We start from the raw sequence: 12,371 nt of genomic DNA, 5'->3' as shown, positions 1-12,371 counted from the left end.
ACACAATCGGATGTCTGATGGAATCTAATCCGATGGATTTTTTTGTCGGATATCCAATGAAGCTGACTTTCATCAGTCTTGTCTACACACCATCAGTCAAAAATCCGACCGTGCCAAACACGGTGACGTAAAACACTCGTTCAATGCTTCCGAGCATGCGTCGACTTGATTTTGAGAATGCGTGGATTTTTAACTGATGGACTTCCACACAATCGTTTTTTTCTATCGTTTTTTTTTATCCATAGGAAAAATTAAAAAAATGTTTTATTTTTTTTCACTGATGGAAAAACAAATCGATGGGGCCCACACACGATCAATTTGTCCGATGAAAATGGTCCATCGGTCTGTTTTTCATCGGACAAACCAATCGTGTGTACAGGGCTTTAAAGTTCACGTTGAAATGGCACCTGACAAACAGAAATCGCGCTGTGAATATGCACCTAAACCACACTCAAAAACGTGTGGAATTTGCACCACAGCAGTGTAAACCGAGACTTGCTGTACAATTTATATTATGTTTGAACCTAAAGTTGTGTTGGTTTTTTTTATTTTTATTCTTCCTAATGTATGTGTAATATGCATCATTTTTATTTCAGAATGTGCCCTGCAAGGTGAACAATCTCAACCAGAAGTCGAAGCTCATGTAAGACTTTCTTTCATATGTATTATGTTTTAGGCTCCTTTCACACTGGTGTGCTTTTGCCACGATTTTCCATTTCTATTCCCCATTAAATCTTATGTAACTGCTCACGCTGCAGGTGCTCTGCACCTGGAAAAGTCCTGCAGGATACATCTTTGGTGCGCTTTTGAAAAACTGCACCAAAAAGGCACCTTTTGTTGTGCAAGTCAACGGGAAGGCATCAAATGTGCATCAGTGTGAATGAGCTAAGCCCTTATGTGCTTGGCTCAGATTTCATGACTAAGGTTTACAACCACCTAAGGACCTTGGCTGTTTTTCAGATTTGGCGTTTACAAGATTAAAACAGTTTTTTTTTGCTAGAAAATTACTTGAAACCCCCAAACATTATATATATTTTTTCTAACACCCTAGAGAATAAAATGGTGGTCATTGCAATACTTTTTGTCACACCGTATATGCGCAGCGGTCTTACAAGTGCACTTTTTTTGAATTAAGACAACAGTAAAGTTAGCCCAATTTTTTTTATATATTGTGAAAGATAATGTTACTCCGAGTAAAATGATGCCCAACATGTCACGCTTCAAAATTGCGCCCGCTCGTGGAATGGTGTCAAACTTTTACCCTTAAAATCTCCATAGGCGACGTTTAAAAAAATTCTATAGGTTGCATCTTTTGAGCTACAGAGGAGGTCTAGGGCTAGAATTATTGCTCACTCCAACGATCGCGGTGATACCTCACTTGTGTGGTTTGAACAGTTTTCATATGCGGGCGCTACTCACGTATGCGTTCGCTTCTGCGCGCAAGCTCGACGGGGAGCTTTAAAAAAAAGTTTTTTTTTTTTTTTGTTTTCTTATTTATTTTTATTTTATTTTTACACTTAAAAGAAAAAAAAAAGGATCACTTTTATTCCTATTACAAGGAATGTAAACATCCCTTGTAATATAAAAAAGCATGACTGGTGGCAGTGTCCACTTGTAAGGAAATTCTGGGAAGGGATTTTCCGGATCGCTTCTAAAATCTTTGACTGTATTTTATTACCACATCCAATGGCGGCCTTACTTAACATCAAACCAGAAACCCTTTCTCGGAATCAACATAAGTTTATTTATTTTATTTATGATAGCCGCAAAACAGGTAATAGCTAGCGCATGGAAATCGCCTGCATTTACTGTTACGACATGTTGGGTATCTATTTACTCGGCGTAACATCTTTCACATTATTCAACAAAAATTGGGCTAAGTTTACTGTTTTGTTTTTTAATTCATGAAACCTTTTTTCCCCAAAAAAGGAAAAAAAAGTTGCAATGACCGCCATTTTATTCCCTAGGGTGTCTGCTAAAAAACATATATAATGTTTGGGGGTTCTGATTAATTTTCTAGCCAAAATTTTTTTGATTTTTACATGAAGGAGAGAAGTGCCAAAATAGGGGTTAAGTGGTTAAATATTCTTGTCTTGCAAAACGCTCTCACACCAAGGTTTTACTGTATCTATTCCAATCGATATGCAACTATATGATATACTACAAATGTGAAAATGGTGAAATCAAAGTGACCTAAAAAAAATATATACTGAACATTGTGAAAAATGTCAACTTTTCATAAATCCAGTATAGTATAATATGTTGTAGTTCAAGAGAGCACATCTTTCTGATGCATGATAAAACTTGGCTGCATTAGAAAAAATGGGAAACCTAACACACAAAACCAATAGGAAACATTTGCTGTCTCAACCGTTTTAATACTTTGTCTTTATTTTAAACTAGCTGAATACCCGGCGTTGCCCGGTCTTCCTATCTTAACCTTTTGGGGAGGAAAATCATAGTATGTGTACCAGGTATTATTGAAATATCTCCAGGCGTACAGAAGTTATGTGGGAACATACATTTCCCATTGATTTGCATGGGACTTTAAACAAAAACCCCGACCCTCACAAATGGGGGTAGTTAAGGGATAAATTAGCTATCCTATAGTTTAAGTGGACATATAAGTAACATGTGACCAAGTGTTATCGAAATATCTACAGCCATTTGGAAGTTATGAAGTAACATGTATTTCCCATAGAGTTGAATGGGACTTTAAAGAAAAACCCCGACCATGGCAAATGGGGGTGGGTAAGGGTTAAACCACCTATCCTATGTTTGTTGCTGACATATAAGTAACATGTGTGCCAAGTTTCATGTTAATATCTTTAGCCGTTTGGACGTCATGCTGGAACATACATACATACATACACACACACACACACGTTGAGTTTTCTATAATATAGATACTGTAGTTGTCCGCTTTTTGTCAAGCATTTTGATATAGTGAAGTGATATAAAAGTTGCTATGAGGTTTTATTACTAGGCTTAATTGAACACGCTGATGGTAAGAAACTCATTCACTTCTATGCAGAAGTAAGCTTGATTTTGCGCTTTCCAGCTTTAGTAAATAAACCCCATTGTGTACTTAAAAGTGGGGTATGCCTGTACACTACAAATGTGAAAATGGTGAAATCAAAGTGACCTTAAAAAATATATATATATATATATATATATATTGAACATTATGAAAAATTTAGACTTTTCATAAATCCAGTGTAGTATAATATGTTGTAGTTCAAGAGCACATCTTTCTGTTGCATGATACAACGCGGCTTAATTAACATTTGCTGTCCGTCAACTGTTTTAATACTTTTTGTATTTATTTTAAATACTCCTGTAGTTGTCGGCTTATTGTCAAGCATTTTGATGTAGTGAAGTAATATAAAAGTTGCTATAAGTTGTATGGTTTGTTAATGAGGCGTACTGTAGCAAACTTGATTTTAAGGTTTTTAAACAGAGTTGAAATAGGATTTCTCATCCATTATTGTAGGTTGTATGCATGTGTTTTATTACATTAAAGCCAAAGATTGTAATAAAAGGGGCTTAGCTTGATTTAAATTTTTCAGTTAATCCACTTGCATTATTTTTTTATTATTTTTTTCTTTTATTATGAATGCTTAGGTGCAGGTTTTAAAAGAGCCAGACAACGCTGAGGTGGAAAAGCCAGAAAGCGCTGAGGTGGAAAAGCCAGAAAGCGCTGAGGTGGAAAAGCCAGAAAGCGCTGAGGTGGAAAAGCCAGAAAGCGCTGAGGTGGAAAAGCCCGACACCGCTGAGGTGGAAAAGCCCGACACCGCTGAGGTGGAAAAGCCCGACACCGCTGAGGTGGAAAAGCCCGACACCGCTGAGCTGGAAAAGCCCGACACCGCTGAGGTGGAAAAGCCCGACACCGCTGAGGTGGAAAAGCCCGACACCGCTGAGGTGGAAAAGCCCGACACCGCTGAGGTGGAAAAGCCCGACACCGCTGAGGTGGAAAAGCCCGACACCGCTGAGGTGGAAAAGCCCGACACCGCTGAGGTGGAAAAGCCCGACACCGCTGAGGTGGAAAAGCCCGACACCGCTGAGGTGGAAAAGCCCGACACCGCTGAGGTGGAAAAGCCCGACACCGCTGAGGTGGAAAAGCCCGACACCGCTGAGGTGGAAAAGCCCGACACCGCTGAGGTGGAAAAGCCCGACACCGCTGAGGTGGAAAAGCCCGACACCGCTGAGGTGGAAAAGCCCGACACCGCTGAGGTGGAAAAGCCCGACACCGCTGAGGTGGAAAAGCCCGACACCGCTGAGGTGGAAAAGCCCGACACCGCTGAGGTGGAAAAGCCCGACACCGCTGAGGTGGAAAAGCCCGACACCGCTGAGGTGGAAAAGCCCGACACCGCTGAGGTGGAAAAGCCCGACACCGCTGAGGTGGAAAAGCCCGACACCGCTGAGGTGGAAAAGCCCGACACCGCTGAGGTGGAAAAGCCCGACACCGCTGAGGTGGAAAAGCCCGACACCGCTGAGGTGGAAAAGCCCGACACCGCTGAGGTGGAAAAGCCCGACACCGCTGAGGTGGAAAAGCCCGACACCGCTGAGGTGGAAAAGCCCGACACCGCTGAGGTGGAAAAGCCCGACACCGCTGAGGTGGAAAAGCCCGACACCAGTGAAAAGCTTGATGAACCCGAAGGTAAGTGCAAAAGCCGAAAGGGCGTATGTCACTCTCCATAATGAAACCGGATATGCACATTGGCTCCTACGTCACGAGGCGGGCACACGCACTTCTCAAAGCGCACACTGTACAGTGCCGAAAAGTGCTGTCAAAAACTTGTTGGTGGCTATTTTGTATTCCCCCATTTGATTTGAAAGTGTCCGAAGACCTAATAACAAATCTGATTTGACCTTACTCCTAACCAAACAAGTTTTTTATTGTGTCGTCCTTATTGCTCAGTCCAATAGACCAAACATGTAAACACAAGGGGTCTTTGGATTTGAATTCACTTTTTAAAATGGCCCCTAAAAATCCAAGTGGTTAAATCATGACTACCAAGAAATAAAATAGAGCTCAAGGGCTACATGCAATTGAAATGTGTAATGTTTGATTTGCACTCATCGGGTTGTGATTTTAAAACTTTTTTTTTTTTTTTTTTTTTTTTTCCTTTGTCAAGAGTCCAAACATATGAAAGAAGATAAAAGTGTAAAGGAGGAGGAGAAAAAAATAGAATCACAGCCTGCTGCAAAGTCTGAAGAGGCAAGTTGCTTGTATTAAGTGTGTGGACCGAAATGTGTTTTTTTTTTTTTTTTTTTTTTTTTTGCCTGTTATCCGGCCCTTGGAGCACTCTTCCTTCCGCTGACACCAATGATGCATTTTTCTTAACACCACTGACCACCAAGCCTGTTGCATTGCTTACTCCCACCAATGCCTGGGCTTTTTCTATTCCCACTGGCCACAGTCCAAGCCCCCCCAAAAGCTTGAAGGGCCGTAAACTATCCTTTGATTCAAAAATTTGGAGACCTCTGCTGTATCAATTATGCATATAAACGTAAGCATATGGCTGTAGAGTGTGTATGAAAAAAATTGCTTTACTAAGGTTTCAGCTAGGGTTGTACCGATACCAGTATCGGGACCGATACCGAGTATTTGCGGAAGTACTTGTACTCCCGCAAATGCCCATGATGCCTGAATAGAATACTTGCCCCGCCGCATACCGCAAAGCCGCCGCTGCCGCGTTAATCAGCGTGCGGGGAACATTACAGGCAGCTTTCGTTTGAATAGCTGTATTCCCTGCCGCGCATAGACACTCCCCCTTGCTCGGGATTGGACAGATCCCGAGCAAGAGGAAGTGTCTATACACGGCGCGGCAAGGAATGGACAGCTATTCCAACGAAAGTTGCCTGTAATGTTCCCCGCACGTTGATTAATGCAGCGGCGGCATCATCATCTACTGGGTATGGGGGACATGGCTGGATATATGTGGGGGGGACATGGCTGGATATATGTGGGGGGGAACATGGCTGGATATATGTGGGGGGGAACATGGCTGGATATATGTGGGGGGGAACATGGCTGGATATATGTGGGGGGGAACATGGCTGGATATATGTGGGGGGGACATTTCATTTAGCGTTTTTTGTTGTCAGGGGAAAAAAAATGCCTGAACGCTGATAAACACTCAAACGTGTCTCACCAGCGTCTTTTAGTGCTTTTTTTTCAATGGATATAAAACGTTATCGAGAGACGCTATTGCAAAAATGTTAGACATTGAAAGACTCGATGCAAAGCTTCTGGCGTGTTTATAACGTAGTTTTAGCGTTCTGGGGTGCATGGAGCCTATTTGTAATATGCGTTTCATATCCATTTCTATGTTATGCCTTTCGACAAGTTGACTGTTGCCCTACCCCTCCTAAAATTACACCAAATATGGTGGATGAGGGGTTGGGGTGTTGTCAGGCACCCCCTGGCAAAGCACCTTGACCCCTGTTAATGAAGACTAGGGCCCTCTTGCCCACAGTCTTTACCTGGTGGTTATGGGGGGTCTGATCGGAATCTAGAAGGCTACCTTTAAAGGCAGGTTGGCTGCCTTATGAATGAGGCTGCATTCTCTGATAAGGATCTGGCAAGTATTATTTTTTTTTTTTTTTTTTTTTTTTTTTGCATCTTTGTTTACTTTTACCTGTCACCTGTAAATCCCTAGCGAATCACCCTGCTCTGGTGGCAATGTATAATAAATATATATTTATATTACCTACTGTCACCAGAACAAGTGCGGTGCCACTATGGTGGTGATAATGTACATGGGCTGGGTGCTCTGAAATCACTGTATGTCAATGGCACCAGCCATTGTCTCTGATCACTGCCACAGCAGTACAATGTCACCTTACCAGTGCTGCCAGTCACTATGCCTAATCACCGCTGAATCCAGTCAGTGTCCCTAATGACTACTCTTCAGCATTATTCTGAATAATGTTTAGTTTGTGTGTCAAGTTCACTTTCAATATCCAAAGGCCGCAACCGCTGTGTTCACCTTTTTGTAGTCACTCACACTTTTTTCCTGTTTAGGAACCACCTAAGAGAAAACGAGGGCGACCTCCAAAGAAGCGTACCCTGTCTTTATCCACAAGCACAGATGCTGGTAAGGTTCTTGAATTTTGCGTGTTGATTTAACTTAAACTTTAGTACTTATTATTTAGAGATACTGTTTAGAGATACTGTTTGCAAACTGTCACTTTTCCTTGAATGAGCACTGGGCTCCCCCCTGACATGTATATCCCCAGACACAGTTCTCCTTCCTGCATTGCCAATGTCTTTGTAAGTAGAGCATGGGTTCTGAATGAGGGGTTGCATGTGATATCCCAATATGGTAGCCAGTCACCAGATCTGAACATTGTAAGGGGATGCCATGACCTAATTCCTGTCTAAGCTTCAGCACCAATCATTACTAGCGCTTAGACAGGTGGGGGTGCTACAATGGGAAGGCAAGCAAGTATACATGCTTGCAGTGCCCAGGCAAGATCATCCAATGCCCAGGGCAAAGATACCAAATTGCGCCAGAGGTAGAGTGGGGAGAACACACCCCGCACCACCTCCCTCTCTTGCTGCTTCCTGCAGTGGCAGAAGTGATGCCTCTGTCGCCTACTCCTGTCAGCCTTTATAGTAGAAGGAATTTGTGGTGCCCCATCCCTACAATACACACTTTGCCTAGGGCAGCTATTCCTTCTGCCCATCCCTTGGCCCTGCATGCTTGGAAGGGTGGGCTACATGCAGAAACTGCATGAGCAGAGTGTGTGGGCCTTTTTTAAGCTGATTACATTACAAACCTATTGTAGCCAAAAGGCTACATTCATTTATTAATGCATTAATTTTCTTTGTTCTAGAAGTGAAAAAAGTAAGTTCTGAAGAACAACATGCTGTCCGTGTAAGTATTCTGGGCAACCCTAAAAAAAAAATCTTAAACAGATTAAAAAAAATATTTATACACTTTAAACTGTATAGGTTGATTTGACATTTGCTTGGTTAACAAATATATATTTTGTGGTATAATTTTGTTTTTAGACAATATTTTTATTTTTTCTTGTTTTCTAAATCCAGCAAAAAAGACAAACTGAGGATGAAGCCAGTTTGAATGAAGGTATGTAACAAAATATCAGTGCATTGTTATAGGCCATGCTGCATACATATGGTATTGGCAGGGATTACGGCTGCTAATCCAATAGCCATGAAACGCATTCTGACAATTTTTTGCCTGCCTTTTACATATGTTCAGAAATTGACGGGGGGGGGGGGGGGGTTTGGGGTACTGATACCTTCTAGCTTAAAGGGGTTGTAAAGGAAAAACATGTTTTCCCTAAATGGCTTCCTTTACCTTAGTGCAGTCTTCCTTCACTTACCTCATCCTTCCATTTTGCTTTTAAATGTCCTTATTTCTTCTGAGAAATCCTCACTTCCTGTTCTTCTGTCTGTAACTCACCACTGTAATACAAGGCTTTCTGGAAACCCTGGTGTAGAGAAAGCCTCTTGAGGGGGAGGGGGCGAGCAGGAGTGTCAGGATGCCCACTAACACACAGCTCCTTTCTCTATCTGCAAAGTAGAGTGTCCTGACTTGCCTGCTTGCCCCCTCCCCCCTCGAATTTCTCCACACCAGGGAGAAAGCCTTGCATTACTGTGTGTAGTTAGACAGAAGAACAGGAAGTGAGGATTTCTCAGAAGAAATAAGGACATTTAAAAGCAAAATGGAAGGATGAGGTAAGTGAAGGAGGACTGCACTAAGGTAAAGGAAACTATTTAGGGGAAAAAATAAATTCCTTTACAACCCCTTTAACATGTGTTGTAAAAAAGGTTTTGGGGGGTTTAACTCAACATTTTGGCTTCTGTTAACATAAATGGATGCGAACTTGCATACAGTGGGTATAGAAAAGAAGCTCCCCCCTCTAAAATCAAATTTTGTTGATTTGCAGCCTGAAGTAGACAGTTTTTGTTTTTATCCAGCTATATTTACTCGGTGCAACTTATAACAAACAAGTGAAATATATAACGCCAACATTTCAGAAAAAGAATCAAAAATGGAATCGGAGTTGGAAAAGGGATCCCCCCTTCCTAAAAATTACTTGTAAACTCAATTCGGTATAGCTAATTACTTTCTCAATGGCACACAATGCCATTTGACTTTCAACTGATCAGCTGTGACCATTTTGATTAGCGGAGCATTTAAAAGAGCTTTCCTGGAGCATTTTAGTCCTTGGTAGTACAACTAAAGCAGTGTCAAAAGATCTCCAGGATAAAGTTGTGGACAGGCACAAGTCAGGAGATGGATACAAAAAATGCAAAGGCTTTATCAATGGCTAGAAGCACATTTGGTACAACAGACCCTCCCTGGATCAGGACATCACTCCAAACTGGATGGAGGAAAATGGTCAGGGAGGCTACCAAGAGGCCCACAGCAACTCTGAAGCAGTTGCAGGAATTTGACAGTCGTCATTGTGTGCATGTGACAACAATATTACAAATTCTACATAAATGTGGCTTGTATGGGAGGGTTGCAAGAAAAAAGCCACTGCCAAGAAAGGCCACATGCAGTCATGACGGGGCTTTGCTAAAACGCATCTTGAAGATTCTGAGGCCACTAAAATTGAATTATTTGGCCTTGACATCAAATATGTCAGGGGGAAATCCATCCAAATAACATCATTCCTACAGTAAAGCATGTAGCTGGTAATATCCTATCATGGGGTGATTCTGCAGCAGAGACTGAAGAATTTGTCAAGATGGAAGGAAAAATGGATGGTGCAGAACACTGTCAAATTCTTAAGGAAAATCTACTGCCAGAAAAATGTCAATGGAAGGCGATGTTTACCTTCCAACATAACAATGACCCAAAGCACACCGCAAAAATGCAGTGTTTTAAAGAGAAAAGTGAATGTCCTTGCATGGCTTACTTGGTCAAAGCTTAGACATAAACCCCATTGAAAATCTGTGGAATGATTTGAAGGCTGCAGTCCACAAATGGTCACCATCAAATTTAAATAAATTTGAGCGAACCCAGAAGTAACTTCAGTGACAGACGTTGGCCCTGGGAGCGGGCGGCACTGCAGGGCATTGTTCTAAGGTAAGTATTTCATAATGAGCTAGTATGTGATGCATACTAGCTCATTATGCCTTTGTCTTGCAGGTGGTGTGTTTGTTATTTTTCGGAGGTTTTTACAGCCTCTTTAAGCCCATTGACTCAGTTTTTATGATCGTGTTCTCTGTCCTGCTTTGATATTTTCTGCTTGGTAATAATACACTTAAAAATGCTGCAAAAAGCGGAGGTAATGACAATTGCACAAACGGTAAATTTCCTTCTGTGTAATCCAAAAATATGGCTTGTTTATTTAGAGTTCTGCTTTTGATACTTGCATCAATCTTTTTTTTTTTTTTGCTTTGCATTCGGTATGAATAAGAACCAGTATACAAATACCTGTATCAAATTCTACAGTGGTGAATTAACATTTTTACTTTATATCCATAGGCGCTTCTGATCAAGAGAAGAAAGATAAAGAGTCCAAAAAATCTGAGGTAGGTATATACAGATTGTATATTGTGTAACAGGGGGTTATACCCGGTACGAGAATGAACATTTTATTGTGGACCCCCAACCTGTTTCAAAAGCGGTGTTTGGCACTTGTTCAATCAGAGAGCCTTGTACTCATTTATAAAATGTCTGAGGTGCAGAGGGAAACTAAAAATTATGCTACCTTGAGTTTAAATCCTTGTTGGGGTCACCCATGGCAGACCAGTTTGAGTAGAGCTGGCAGACTAAAACCTTTTGCCTTTATTGAGAGGTAGCATTCTAGGACCATGTCCATGGTGGATAATTGCAAAAGTGACCAAAGAAAAGACTTTACCATTGCCTTATTTTGAGAGATTTAGGTAAACGACTTTTGTATCAAAACCATAGGGATAGTTGGAATACGATCACATTAGACCCAATAAGATGATTTTAGAGAAACAGTATCCATGTGCAATGCAGGGCTAGTGACTCTGTGTTGGGTTTAAGTAAGCCTGTGACTGCAGCCCCATTGAGGGAGCCTGTCAGAGGCAGAAATAAAATAAGTATTTTCTTTCATCTGTGTATTCTTAGACTATACGAGCATTTAACTTTTGCAGTGCAAGGGGCCCAACTACAAGGGTTGTCTGTCACATTTTTGGAATTCAACCTTAAATGACTGATAACATTTAACACTGATAGGTGTGCAAGATTAATCATCTATAGAATTTCTCCTTTACAATAAATAGACGGGAGGGGGCATATGGAGAATAACTTAAAGCCGAGTTCCACCCAAAAGTGGAACGCTCACTCGTATGCTTCCTCCCTCCTCCGCCACATTTGGTGGTTGGGGGGGGGGGGGGGGGAAGGGACCTGTGTTTGATAGGTCCCCTTCCCCACTTTTGGAGACGGGCCAAATGAAAAGCGTAGCTCGCTTCGCGCATGCACAGTAGGGAACCCACTGTGAAGCCGAAGAGCTTCACTACCAGGTTTCCTTGCCAGGAATGGCGGTGGGCAGCACCCGGGAGTTGGCCCGAAATTGGCTGGGGTGCTGACATCATGGACTCCCTGGACAGGTATGTGCCCTAAATCAACATCTAGCAGCTGACTCTTCAATTTTGTTTCACCTAGGCTGGACCTCCTCTTTAATACTTTTGATATATGGATTAGTTGGTGGCTGTTGACCAAGATACCGCTGAATGAAAAAAAAATATATATATATATATATATATATATATATATATATGTATGTATGTATGTGTATGTATATGTATATGTATATGTATGTGTATATATATATATATATATATATATATATATATATATATATATATATATATATATATATATATATATATATATATATATATATATATATATATATATATATATATATATATATATATGTGTATGTATGTATATGTGATATTTTATCTTTCAAGGCTACACTGCCAATGTCCTAGATGTCTGTCTTTCATTAATAAAAGGAAGTTTGAAAGAAATGCTCTTTAACAATATGTTGGTCATTATGAGAAGGTACTTGGGCCCCAGTAAGGATCTCAAAATTTCTACCTGGCTACCCTTCTGTGCTTTTGAGCTTGCAGTCAAGAGGGCACTCACACATTTGGTGGATGTACCCTGTTGTGCAGCAATTTAGACCAAAATATTCCGTATGGCCTCTTAACCCATCCCTCGTGCTGCTGACTCAGAATACCCAAGATTATACCAGAGCCAAGTTCCTTCTAATATTACAGGTCATGACGGCAGCCAAACAAACCATGGCAGGAGCTTGGAAATCCCCCTAAGCTCTGTATTGTTGAAAACAGACACACCCAGACCATGATTCATAGCAAAACTGAGGCTACTATCCAGGATAAA

At 41.3% G+C, this 12,371-nt stretch overlaps 1 protein-coding gene across 4 annotated transcripts in view; it reads left to right on the top strand.

The window, feature by feature from the left end:
* Window positions 1–12,371, top strand: part of BOD1L1 (biorientation of chromosomes in cell division 1 like 1) — a 65,650-nt gene that overhangs the window by 43,831 nt on the left and 9,448 nt on the right. For 2 of the 4 annotated variants that reach the window (XM_040335435.1, XM_040335438.1), the window contains 7 exons: window positions 597–643; window positions 3,625–4,660; window positions 5,139–5,221; window positions 7,031–7,103; window positions 7,846–7,886; window positions 8,060–8,099; window positions 10,476–10,522. In XM_040335435.1, the coding sequence (XP_040191369.1) occupies window positions 597–643; window positions 3,625–4,660; window positions 5,139–5,221; window positions 7,031–7,103; window positions 7,846–7,886; window positions 8,060–8,099; window positions 10,476–10,522 (1,367 nt within the window). The remainder of the gene's footprint in view (window positions 1–596; window positions 644–3,624; window positions 4,661–5,138; window positions 5,222–7,030; window positions 7,104–7,845; window positions 7,887–8,059; window positions 8,100–10,475; window positions 10,523–12,371) is intronic. The other 2 variants (XM_040335436.1, XM_040335437.1) reach the window with 2 other exon arrangements.

This window comes from Rana temporaria, chromosome 1 (assembly GCF_905171775.1).
Source record: "Rana temporaria chromosome 1, aRanTem1.1, whole genome shotgun sequence".
Lineage (NCBI taxonomy): Eukaryota > Metazoa > Chordata > Amphibia > Anura > Ranidae > Rana > Rana temporaria.
The sequence above is the reverse complement of the archived record's forward strand: the minus strand, read 5'-3'. Positions and strand labels throughout refer to the sequence as shown.